This window comes from Ceratotherium simum, chromosome 3, assembly GCF_057802395.1.
Source record: "Ceratotherium simum simum isolate JZ-2026a chromosome 3, ASM5780239v1, whole genome shotgun sequence".
Lineage (NCBI taxonomy): Eukaryota > Metazoa > Chordata > Mammalia > Perissodactyla > Rhinocerotidae > Ceratotherium > Ceratotherium simum.
In genome coordinates this window covers 69,190,852-69,204,704 of record NC_141902.1, presented here as the reverse complement: position 1 = coordinate 69,204,704, position 13,853 = coordinate 69,190,852, and the positions used below count along the sequence as shown (strand labels likewise).

Below are 13,853 nucleotides of genomic sequence, written 5' to 3'. Positions count from 1 at the left end.
ACAGTCATGCGCACATAATGACGTTTTGCTCAACAACAGACCGCATACATGATGGTGGTCCAATAAGGTAAGTACCATATAGTCTAGGTGTGTAGTTGGCTATACCATCTAGGTTTGTGTAAGTACACTCTATGATGTTCGAACAATGACAAAATCGTCTAATGACACATTTCCCAGAACGTATCCCCGTTAAGCGACACATGACTGTACTACTTTGAAAACTGCCATTTAATATTTACATAACACTTTAAAGTTTACAAAGAACTCTCACATACATTATTTCAACTGATCCCCACAGTAGCACTGTGATGTGAATATGATTACCCCTGTTTAACCAAATGAGGAAATAGATGCAACAAGATTAAGGCACTTGCCCAAATTCTCCTGGCTAGTAACTGGCAGAGATAAAACTGGAATCCAGGTTTGTCTGACTCCAGAGCCAGTGCTATTTCTATTTTACCAAAATGTCTCTAAGGAAAAAAGATAACATATTCTTGGAATCTTTTTCCTGTTGTATCCAATGGACAAATGAAGCACTTACTTGTTGGGCTAACTAAATAATTAAAAGTTTTCTCAGTGATATAAATAAACTTTTATCAAAACCTCTCATTTAAAATCTGTAAATAAGAGTCTCCACAAAATATCCAGAAATTGTGCATGTTACAACTCAGGAATATAATACTTCTGAAATAATGTTGTCTGTTACTACATCCCAGGTGGCCAGGGACCAAAGGGTGACTTCAGAGAATAAGAAAGTGGATCTTAGGTCTAAAGGCTGCACAGGATCCTTATGACAAAGAGCAATTTGCAGTTAAAGACCAAATTGTAATTCAGTTCCCAGCTATTTGGCTGGGACTCTAGACTACGGCAGTCTTGGCCTCAGACTGCTCTTCCTATGTATCAGGGACTGCAAATTTCACAGCTCAGGACTCTATTAATGTACTTACCTCTTTTTTGTATGCAACACAAAAAGTTAGCTTTCTGTTACTACTATACATTTCTGTTCAATTTCTGTAAGCAGTTAGAACTGCTCAAGAGTTCATCAATTCTTCTTGATTTAGGATTAGAGAAGGGCATAGACCAAAGAGATTTCCTTTATAAGGCTTTTTAGGCTCAATTTGAGTTTTGTAAGTGAAGTTGAGCACCTATGTTTTTCTCTCTAATGGGGAGTGTAAGCTTTTGCTATTCAAGCCTGAATATACATACAATTTTCTTGTGGTCCTGCATATGGAAACCATAGGGCAGAAATGACTCACAAATGAAACGTGAAAGACAGATTAAAAAACTATACTTACTTAGGAGGGATTCGTGAAACTGTGTTCACATTTGTGGCTGGGACCACTACTTGAAGAATGTGTTCAAGCGCTGTTAATCCACCAGCAACTTGAAATGCAATCTGATCTGCCACATTCTAGACAGAAATACAAACAGAAATTAGCCCAATTTCCCAGGCATAAAATTATAATCAAATGAAATATTTAGCTGTAGTGTGAAACCTTCTGTTGGTTCAATTATTCTACAAATATTTATTGAATGCTTCCTCAGTGCTAGGAACTGCAGGTCAAAAGCAGTGAACATAAAAGACATGGTTGCTGCTTCCACGAAGTCTACAATTTAGTGGATGAGACCAACACTAATCAAATAACTATAAATAAAACGATTTCAATTATGATAAGTACCTTGAAGAAAAAGCAAAGGTGATCTATGAGGAAAATTGAGGAACCAACTATACATTGTGGAAAGGGTCAGCATAGGCTTCTCTGAGAGAGTTGAGGTTTTAAGACAGGTAAAAGAAAAAGGAAAGGGATGGTGCACTCTAAGCAGAGGGAAAAAACATTTTATACAGAAATTTTTAGCAATACTTTAAAAAACCAGATCATTTTATAATATTAATTACCACCTAATGAGACAAATTGACTTCCACAAAGATTTCCTCTCCTAGAAATTATTTCTTCAGTAATACAAGATAATCTAATATCTAACCATTTAGCTATATAAATATATATATATATATTTTTAGCACTTCAGCTATTTTAGGGAGAATATTAAGTAAACATTTTAGAACTCAACCTATGATTATCTCTATACAATTCCTGAATTGTTTACAATTCTTGTAGGAAGGAACTTCTGCACGCTCTTTGCATTCCTTCGGCATGAGGAGGGAAAGAGTGATTTTATGGTACACTGTATCAGTTTTTAAGCATACCCAGAATCACTGTATCATATATGTAAAAAATAGGATAGCAACCTTTTATGGGCTGAATTGTGTCCCCCCTGAATTCTTATGTTGAAGTCCCAGTACCTAGTACCTCAGAACGTAACTGTATTTGAGGATAAGGTCTTTAAAGATGTGATTAAGTTAAAATGGGGCTGTTAGGGTGGGGCCCTAATCCAATATGACTGATGTCCTTACAAGAAGAGGAAGACACCAGGGATGCACATGCACAGAGAAAAGGCCGTGTGAGGACACAGTAAGAAGACGGCCATTTATAAACCAAAGAGAGAGGTCTCAGGAAAAACCAAACCTGCCAACATCTTGACCTTGGACTTCTAGCCTCCAAAACTGTAAGAAAATAAATTTCTGTTGTTTAAGCCACCCAGTCTGTGGTACTTTGTTATGGTAGCCCTAGCAAACTAATACATAACCCCTCTATTACAATACCACCTTACACTTCTAATAGCATTCTACAGTTCATCAAGCCCTGAAATTTCTTTGAAATGCTGAGGTGTTTTTTTGGGGAGTAGGGTGCATGGGAGCGAGATATGAGTTATACACAGGCTCTGTAAAATATGCTTGCCTGATTCTTCTGAGGTTCTAAGCACAATGCTCTGCCTGCTTGATGTAGACTATTGGCTCTAGTACACGTCTGGAGTTTGGTAGTGAGTTTCAATTACTTTGTGCACAATAAAATACAGTTTGAGAATATAATAAGCTCATTGTGAATTTTAGATGAGAACTTGCCCTTTTAAGATTAACAATTAATAATTTATTTTGTTATCAATGAAAAAAATATTTCTTTGCAACAGAACTAACAATCAGAATACTGAGAAGCCCAGGTACGTTCAGTAATTTATTTAAAACCATAATGCTGTTACCATTCTTTCTTCTTATGTTAGGATGTCAATATAATTAGAAAATAATAATAACTTTTGTATTAACACATAACATACACAGAGAAAACTGCACTAATCATATTTATATAGCTGGATGAAGTATGGCAAATTGAATACACTCTGTAACAACTCCAGAATTAAAAAATAAAGCTTTATAACATGCCATAATATCTCTGGTGTCCATCCCACTCACTCTCTCTCCCTCCTTCCCAAATGTAAAGGCTATTCTAACTTTTAAAATCATAGATTCCTTTTGTCTACTTTTCAATTCTATAAAAATAAAATCATATTTTAAAAATTCCGTAGTATCTAGCTTTTCTTGCTTGATTGGTTTTTTTCCCTAAACTTATCCATATTGCTGCCTGTAGCAGTGTTTCATTCATTTTCCTTGCTGTGTAATATTCCTTCATCTGATCCTATACTTCAATTTAAATGTTTCACTGCTGATTGATGTTTGGGTTGTTTCTACTTTGAAACTCTGGACAATGCTGCTTTAAACATTTTTGTACATGTATCTGGGCACATGAAACATGCAGTTGTGTTGGGTATATGCTTAAGAATGGAACTGCTAGGTCACAGAGTATGCATAGGTTCAGTTTTCTTACGACCCAACAGCTTTCTAAAGTATTCAAAACAATTTGTGTACACACTGCAGTGCAGTGATAATTTCAGTTATTCCATACTCACACCAAAACTTGGTTTTATCATTTTTTTTTAACATTAGTCATTCTAATGGGTCTGTACTGGCATTTTATTGAGGTTTCCATGTTGCCTTTTCCTGAGAATCAGTGGAGTTAACACTTCATGTTTATTGGGCTATTTTTTAAAATTGGGGTATACTTTACAACTGGGTGAAAGGCTCAGATCTCAAGTATACCATTCAATTAAATCTGACAAATGCTTACCAAGACCTGAATGTTTCCACCACCCTAGAAAGTTTCCTCATGCCCCTTTCACAGTCAATCCCTCCTGCCTGAAGCAACCACTTATTTGATTTATAGTACCATAAGTTAGTCTTGTCTATGGTAGAATTTCATATAAATGGGATCATATAGTATGCATGAATATTTTTGGGATTTAATTTGGTAGTGATTGGTTATCCAAGCAGCAGTTTTACCAGAGCCAGGCCTACAGTACCATGGAAGCATCTGAAGCCTAGGGAAAATGGCAGAGGGACTCTGAATCAAGACAGGAAAGTAAAGACATACATACAGCTCCTTTCTTCTTATACTCAAAAGAAATAGGAATTATAGATAAAATATTTAATAATATTAAAATGCATAATTATACTAAAAAATAAATGAAAAATTTCTGTGAAACGGATGGAAAAGCTCATTATAATTCAAAGGGCAAGGGTCCAACTGTCAGCAGATTCTTAAAAGAACATCTGCCCTCCTAGACTGTCCCTTCTTCCTCAGCTTTCATACTGATTCAGGCTCCAAGTTCTGAACACTCCACTTCTGTTATAGCTCTTAACTCTTGCCTCTTCTATCAGTGCCTACTCAGAAGAGTTCAGGCTCTCATGGTCTCTTGCTTGAGGTACTGCAGCAACCTCCTAATGAGTATGTCTGGATCGAGGCTCACCCCACACCAGCCCCCTCTAGAGCAATGCTCTTAAACGTTGTAAGATCAAAGTCAGAGGTTTTTTTCATTTTTTAAAAAGATTTTCACTCCATTGTAGACCAATATTTTGTGAAATACAATACAAATGAAATAATGAACAAATGAGAAAAAAAAGATGTACTAAGTAGGAGTCCACATTTTAAAATATTAGATGCAACAGACATAAAATTACTCTGTCAATTTGCTAAAACTTACTCTTCATTTGTGTATTTATCTCACCATGTTCTAGTGACAGTGGCCTGGCCCTGGCCTGTGGACTCTACTTTGAGTAGTCCTGCTCTAGATAGCCATATATACAATGAGGATAATATTCTCAAGAGTAAATGTGATCATGGCACTCTCTGTGTAAAACACTTGAATGACTTCTTCTTCACTGTCTACAGAATGAGGCCCAAATTCCTTCGTACAATTCTTTAGAATCTGATCCCTCTCTAACAACCTCTTTCCCTGCCATGCTCCTGCCTCTCTCTTAACCAAATTCCCCATATGGCCCATGCTCTTTCATGCCTCTGTGCTTCTGCATATACTGTTCCTTCCCAGAACGGATAATCCTCTCTAGTTTTTCATCTTCATATCCCCACTAAACTCAGAGGTTCCTGAGGTCAGGGACCATGTCTGTTTTATCACCACACCTCCAACATTTAGCAGAGGGGATTGGACTCAGTAAGCGCTCCATTAATAGTTGTTGAACCACAGTTTTGAGAAAGAAGGCTGACAAAGATACTTTTACGTGATTTTAACTGCGAAAACACAGATAGTCAATAATTTCTCTGGTATGATCCAGGATAAAATCCTCCATTTCTCTTATTGTGTGTGCCTTATGGAATAGTTTTTCACTGGAATTCAGCTTCATTCAAAGAATGAAATTTGGTTTTTAAGACTGAAGGACATGTTCACCTTGAACCTCCTTAATAACCATCAAGGAAGGAACTACACTCCCTAATCGCACTCCATTTCAATGTAAAGCCTTTACATATTGATATCTCTCAGCTCAACACCAAAGTATATCATACCTCAAGCCAAGCAGATGCACCAGTTGATGCAATCTGTCCACAGGGAAACTAAGCAGTACCACTGCTATTCTTTGTAGACCTTTCCACAATGGGAAAGAACCAGGTCAACACTGCAGAAGTGGAGGGGAAAAGGACTGAGTAAAAGCAGACCATTTTAATGTATACATCTATGCCTTAAAAACAAAACAAAACAAAACAAAACTCAAAGCCTTTTATGCAGTGCCAACAACATGGATGTAACCTCTTGAAAACTTAAGACATAGGCTCTAACACATATTAAGCAGGAAAAAATAAGCCAATTTCAGGAAGATAAGGGCCATGCAAAGCCAAATTTTTACTAATGTATTAATGAAAACTGAGGTTTTAATTTATCATTTCTAGATTTTCAAGGAAATAAAGCAAAAAGCAAAACCAACTACAAAATTAAAAACCCCAAAAATCTCCTCCTGGGATCAAAGAGGATTCTGGTTATCTGCACTTCTGGTTTAGAGATGCAACAAGCCACTTCTGGATTCTCTTCCATAGAATATGGCCAGATGGAAACATTGTTCAGTATCCTCCTAACTTCTCCTACATGTCCCACATCAACTCCTATTCATCTAATCATTTCTGCCCTGCCTCAGGACCCCATTCTCTGTGCCTAAAAGCTCCTTTAGACTGGTGGCTGATTCATCTCTGCAGCCCCAGTCCCGGCACAGAATAGGAATGGTAAATACCTGATGGATGAGTGACTGAACAAAAGGATGAACAAATGAAAAGATTTTTCTCAGACAGCAAAAATGTCCTGTGAGATATGACAAATTAACACAATATAGAGGCCTATGAGCATAAGAAGGAGAAACCCCTCTCCCTGGATCCCGTTGCCTAACTCAGCGCAAATGAACGGCTCTTTCCCCTCTCTATAATAAAGGTAGATGAAACAATCCTATGATATTCTATGACTTTTTCAAGTCGGGAGGACAGAAAGGGAAACTCAAGCTGGCTCAATGATAAGCTGTCCAAATGTTAAAATTAAGAGAAGAAACCACCTTCTTAACCATGTGGCATTAAACACTCTATATGCAAGTAAAAAATAGAAATTACTTTCACACACAATCCAGGTAGACTTAAGGATGCAAAGAGCCTCCCATTTCCTCTTCATTTCTATTCCCACCACACTAACTTCTTGTGTCAACCACTTGGTACTTCTTATACACTGCTCCCTTTATATTCCTGGACGTCTAATGCCATGATGAGACTGGATGCTCCTCAAATACATCATCTTATACTTGTTCCTCTCCCTCTCAGTGTCTAGAAAAAATCAACTATGCTAAAATGCTTAACCAAAATTATTCTCTCCATCCAAACTACTACCTTCTCAACTTGTAATGTTCAAATGCTAGCTCTCAATCTTTAAGACCCAGATCAAATATTGCTTCTTTCATGAAGCCTTTCCTGATTCCCTCCAACTAAAGTCAAAGGTCTCTGTATTTAACTGTATTTCTCTTGTGGCACTTATCACTGTTAAAAAATAAAATTCAACTGAGTAAATTTGAAGGTCTAATTGGCTTTATCAAATGATGCATGAATCGGGCAGCCTCTCATCCAGCAAGCACAGAGATACTCTGAGGAATTATACAAAATGGAAGGCTTTTATAGAAAGGAGGAAGGAGCAAGGAAGTCATTAGCAAAGGAAAAATGAAAGTTTCATTGCAGGAAAGTAAAAGTTCATGGTGACGACGGTTTCTAACTGGCTGAGCTGCGGTGTTTTCCCTTGGTTATGCAAGAAGAAAATCTTCCTTCCTCCTGTTGGGGTAATAAAGTAGAGGTACCTTCCCTTTGGAGATGCAAGGTATATCTCTTCCTGTTTGGGATAACTGACAACGAATGTAGTGCGTGAGAGCTCCCTCTACAGGCCTTCCTGATTCCAATTTTAGTTGAAGTTTCCTTTATTAATTTTCACATCACTTTCTACAGCATCCCAGAGTTATTTATGTTCATGTACTAGACTGTAAAGCCTAAACTCTCCTATCTTTGCATTCCCTATCAGGGTCAAGCACAGGATGCACACACTATAGGCACCAAGCAAAGTCTGTTCAATGATTGAAAATATTTCATCTAGAAAGGTGAACTAGGTACCTTTCCTTTTTCTTTTTACCCCTTTTCCAAATACTTTGCATTCAGACATGTGAAATTGGAACTTTCATAAAGAGCTTTATCATTCTGATTTGAGTGAGGAAGAAATACTTCTAAAGATGAAATGTGTGGCTTTATTTACCTACCTGGCATAACACCTTAATAGCTCTGCCTTCTTCTGCTCTGTCCTACTGCGAGACTGACAACTGACTAATAGGATTAGCAGCTCCATTCTAATAACCGAGCTTAGCTAAAGGCCAGCAAAAATGACAGCTTGAATCTGAATTACATGGCCTGGGAATCCATTCAATTATTAACTAGAGTAACTGTTATTACCTCTCCCATTCGAAGGAGAGGCAGCTGTTAATCTTTGGTGGCCTGCAAAGGCTGGTGGCCTTTGTACCTGACTTCTCTATAGACAGTAATTATGTCCTTTGTGATCAGGGAGGAAGGCCTTCCCAGCCTTTTAGACAGAAATGGCAGATGGGGAAAATTATTTGCATGTTCATTAGCAGGATAGGCTAGATTTGTTTGGAGCATCTGTTGGTACCTTAAGACCTGTTTAGAGATACAAGTATGTTTTGGAAAGTCCGTAAATTTAGAACTCAGTAGCCCAATTTACAGAGATGAGAAGATCCTGGAGTAAATTTTTTAATGGTTGTTTTCCCCATAAGAAAAACTTTCCTAACACTTAAAGGACATCATCTCTACTCATCTACTATCTTCACCTGTTATTGTCAGCTTAAAAGAAGCAAGCATAATGAGCTGATATTCTTTACTGTTTTATAATTTTTCCCTTCTAAGCCTTCTAATGTTGTCTTTTTCATATTCCCATAATCTACATAAATGTCTAGGCTCAGCTTTTCAGCTGTAGACACCCTTGAAAGGACTCAGGTTCCAGCGTCGAGAATATCACAAGGAAATTATAAATTTGTGGGAGTGTGGTCCCAAAAAGAGTAAAATCATAATGTACAGTTTGAAGGCTTAGGTAATGAGGTAACTGGCGATGAGAGAAGCTGGAAAAGCTTTCCTAAGATTAGAGGAACAAGTCCTTTGTGATGCTAATCAGAACTTGGACCCTTTGGAGGGCTCTCCCTGAGGGAGCTGAATTGTGCCATTTTTGACCTGTTAGGACTAACTGAAATGAGGGCAGGGTGAGTGAGGGGGGTGGTGCAGGAACCAAAGGATGAAAGCAGGACACGAGATCTGAGTGCTCTTGTTCCTTCTCTTTAAGCAGCGAAGAGATAAATGACCAAAGATCAGCATATAGAGTTTATTACTTCAAAACTAACAGTGAAGTTATTTTGATCTCCCTCATCCTCAAGCTCTGCAAAGCTGCCAAGTGGCAGGCACTGGTCCAGGCTCACCACTCATAGTGAGAGAGAGACTTAAAATAGATAAATGCAATACAGTGAGATAAGTGCTATAATGAGGGGATGTACACAGAGCTGTACGCACATAGAGGAAATGGTTCCTTTGACTAGTTCTTCACGACACAACGGGTGTCAATGTAAACATCTTTCTGAGTTATTGTGCTATCAAATTAAAAGACAAAGGACCCCAAGTCAAGGACCTACATATGAGGTTCCTTGTGCAACTCCTTTATTCTCCCACCTTTTCCAACTTCCAGGCTACCTGTTGGTTTACAGCAGAACCTGATGAGTCTTACCACAGCAGTTCCCCTTTTTCCCTTGTCCTTCCATGTTAAGTATCCTGGATGTTTTAAAGTTGGGAGGCAAAAGAAACTCCGGACCATGAGACCAAGGAGAATCTGTTTTGGGCAAGGCAGTCATACGGACAAAAGCCAGTAACATGGACAAATTCCTTTAGGTTCAGCAACTCCCAGGGAGCAGGACCTTAGAGCTCAGAGGCTCTTCTCCACCAAGATGGCAAGGAAAGGGAGAGGAGTGTTCCTAAAGCACTCTGTTCTCTCTCCATCAAAGCACTTGATGTTCTTGACTGATTTTTCTATTATTTTACTGTAAACTAGATCACACTGGTTATCTATTTACTTAATCACAAAGTGGACTATGAACTCTCTGACAGCTGGGATTATGTTTATATAGGGTCTAGCAAAAAGTAAGTATTCAATAAATAGTTGCTGAATCAAAGAATAAAAGTACAGTCTAATTTCTGGGGCTCTAACATCAGAAATTCTCTTACGAGTAGAGAAAACTCATCAATTCATGAAGAGAAAGAAAAGGCTGAGGAACACCCACGTGCCTGGGAAAGTCAAGGCAAGGGTACAAATAAGCTAGAAACTGTGAAAGAGGCTTCTGGTCCTTACCTATGCTGACAAGGCAAGGCAAGGCAGGCCCTGGTCTTAGGCCTGCCTGAAGGGGACAAGCCCAGAGAGGAGAGGCCAGAGATATGAAGGCCAACTGCAGGGTCTTTGCCAAACATCTTTGCTTATGTCCTGCCCTACTCATCTTGGCATCAATTTTATTGCCCTATTCTCAAGGAAAATAGTGACCCAGATCTTCTTATGTCCTTAAGAAGGGAGGGGGAGAGCACTTTTAAGGAGTGAAAACAAACTTAAGGAGGGAATAGGAACACAAACTTTACTTTTTTCCAAGTGCCATCCTAGAGGGCTAAGAGTGACATTTCAAAGGTTTACCATGTGGTAGGCCGTGGGCTATCATATAAGCCCTCACAACAACCCTACGAGGTAGGAATCACCATCCCATTATCCAGATAAGAAAACGAGTCTTAGAGGAGTCGTAACTTGCTTAAGTTTTTATAACTAGTAAGTGGCAGAACTAGGTATTGAGTCTAGGTTTATACGACTTCCATGTGTATGATGGATCTACGCAGAGAATGCTGTGGGAAAATCCAGTATGTGGCTATAAGAATGTGCTTGATATCTGGCACACCAAATATCTCAATTTTGTAAAATCCTGGACTTGATATTACTTAAAAGTTTTAAATAAAATTTTATTTTGAAATAATTTTAGATTTATTGAAGAGTTTCAAGAAGAGTAGAGACTGTCTGCATGCCTTAATCCAGCTTTCCCTCATGGTAACATCTTACATAACATGGTACATTTATCAAAACTAAGAAATTACATTAAAACTATATTATTAACTAAACTGCAGCCTTTACTTGGATTTCCCCTAGCTTTCCCACTGGTGGCCTGTTTCTGTTCCAGGATCCAATCTAGAATACCACACTGCATTTAGCTCGATACTATTTTGAAGACAAGGTGAAGTTACTTTTAGCATTAGAGGAGGGATCCTGAGCTCTCTTATATTAGCATTCACTAGCAGCAACTAAAAAAAAAATCTTGAAATAATCCAGACTCAGAGAATGTAAAGGAATGCCAAGTCTGACCATCACAAGTAAATAAAAAAGGAAATGAGAGCTAACCAGATTCTAAGGGACTGAAATATGAGTAGTTCTTTTAATTGCTGGTGCAGTTCTTGAGACTGTCAGGAAATGGGAAGAAATGTGCACACAGCAGGAGGGAAGTAGGCCTTGGGTGAGGAGGGAGGGAATGTGGGATCAGGGTTAGAAGAGACTCCAGGTGGCCCAAGATGAGCTCCCCCTGCAGCTCCAGTCCCAAATGGCCTTCAATTCTTTTCTCAGCTAGGGCAGTCTTTCAAAATCCTTTCCTTTCTGAATGTCAGTGAAATCTCTGGAGGCTTTGCTTCCAACTTCAGCACAGATACCGCTTCTAAGTCTTTAGCGTATGCCTGCTCCACCTGTGCCCATGATAGGATATTTATCGCAAGATTTTTTTTCAAGAAGCAGCTAGGTTAAAAAGCCTTGTGATGGGACACTAGGAAAGTCAAGTATAGCTGATTTTAGAAGTGATCCTGCTAGGAAGCACCGGGTCTGCTTAATCTAGTGCAGAGGAAATGAAAGGAGGGAAATAGCTAGCGATAGGCAATGTTTCCTCAGATGGATTATCTGGAGCCTGCACTCTGGTTCATGCCCTTCTGTTCTCTAGCACCTAAAGGTATACAGGGACATCAGAGGAGACAAAAACAGTGCAAATTCTGTCACTTTATGAGACTATCTGATAAAAACAATGTGGCAAGGAAGAAGGCAAAAACGAGCAGCCCTTCAGATTTTGGACTTCAGGATGATCATGTTAACTTATACTTTGGTCACGGATGAAAACTGTTTAACAATGCAGAGCTTCTGTTCTCCATTAAAATGTTGCAAACAATACCTTCTAATGTGGAGAACAGTGTGAAAGGCTTTTTCAGAATATCTGGTCTTTCTTCTTAACTTTCCTACAGTAAACATGATCAAATGTTTACTGAAGAGTTAATGCTGCCCCACTGAATTCTAACATGAGAGCCCCTCTTTGCTACTGCTTTTAGCTAGTAAGAATAAGATAAGACCTTTATTAAAGATGAACTAAAAGCCTGCTTATTCAAGGCAAACAAAACTCAGAGGAGTCATTAAGTCTGGAGAACAACAGGTCATTATAGAATTTTATTTCTTTATGAAAAGGTAAATATAAATCCCTTTCTCTTTACAAGGAATACTCAATTTCATTTGAAGAGAAATTTGATGATCAATTCACATTTAAACAAAGTCTTTAGTCTGAAGTCCAAAACAGGTTTTAGTTTTAAGTCAGCATGCAAGTCCATATCCTCCCAATATGGGGAAGAAAAGTTATCATATGGAAAAGAAATGTAAAGATCCTAAAAAGAATCTGTACCTCTGAAGACATTCATGCATAAACCTTAAATGGCACACAATGTTAAGAGGCCTTTTTAGCAGGGACGGGGGAGGTAGGGATCTGAAAGATAGGCAGAAATGATGTACTATAGGGGGGGAATCAGGTAGAAAGACCATTTAGGGTTGTAAACTTTGTGATATAAGGGAATGCGAAATAATTCTTGCCCTAGCAGCTGTAGCCCAGAAAATTACTGTCCTCTAGACTGTGAGCTCCTTGCGGGCACAAATTGTGTCTTATTCATTGTTTGGAAACTCTTAGCATGGCCTATGGAATAATTCTGCCATGCTCTGAATCCCAACTCTTCCACTTATTAGCCACATAACATCAGGCAAGTTACTTATCCTCTTAATGCCTCAGTGTTCTTATTCATAAATTAGGGCACATAATTCCCACCTCAAGTGGTTGTTGAGAGGATTAAATAAATTGATCTGCATAAACGTTAGTGATCATCATCGTCATCGTCTTTGTATTGTTCCTCCTTCTCTAGCTAAGTACCTAACATATTGTCATCAAATAAATATTAGTTCCCACCCTCTAAGTGTTCTTCCTTTTTCTAGACTTCACATTTCACTTCCACTTCATTCAATTTCAATGCTAAGTAATACCCATAAGAGTAGATCCCTAATGTTCTTGAGGGGGCATGACCCGGGATCTTCGTGACATCTCAAAATTGCACTAAAATATGATTTCTCTCATAAATACCTATATTTTAGCTAAGAGTCTACCTTCTCACCCTATCAGCCTCAGCTTCAATGTTACTTCTTGAAGGGGCCTTCTCTGACCTCTAGGTTGTATTCAGTCTTCCTACTACACCCTTGAATAACTCTGTATTTCCTCAATCATTTCCTCAAACACTCATCACTCCTTACTGTAATAACTTGCTCAGTTACCTAGAAGGGCAAGGCCTATATCTGTCTTAAATACTGCTATTTCCCATGTGCCTGGCACATAAAAAAATTACCAACATTTGTTGAGTGTGCGCACATACATGCACCAGGCATTCTAAGCACTGTCTCATGTAATACTCACAACAACAGCATGAGGTTGATATAACTACCATTCCCATTTACATGGGGAAACTAAAGCTCAGAGAAAGAAAGTAACATGTTTAAGATTATGTAACTAGTAAGGGCTGATCTAGGAATCAAATTCAGGTATGTCTGACTCTAAAATCCGAGCTTTAACCGTCACACTATATTGCCTCTCTGCATGGTATGCACTGAAAAACAAAATTTTTTCACTAAACTAAAATGTCTGCAAGGTGAGTGTAATGACACACAGTTAGTGCTGGGAA

The 13,853-nt window shown here is 38.4% G+C and overlaps 1 protein-coding gene across 7 annotated transcripts in view; it reads right to left on the bottom strand.

Moving 5' to 3' along the window:
• The window catches only part of SCAPER (S-phase cyclin A associated protein in the ER), a 439,244-nt gene that overhangs the window by 150,346 nt on the left and 275,045 nt on the right, over positions 1 to 13,853 (bottom strand). For all 7 annotated transcript variants that reach the window (XM_014780959.2, XM_087428755.1, XM_087428754.1 and 4 more), the window contains one exon: positions 1,296 to 1,411. In XM_014780959.2, the coding sequence (XP_014636445.1) occupies positions 1,296 to 1,411 (116 nt within the window). The remainder of the gene's footprint in view (positions 1 to 1,295; positions 1,412 to 13,853) is intronic.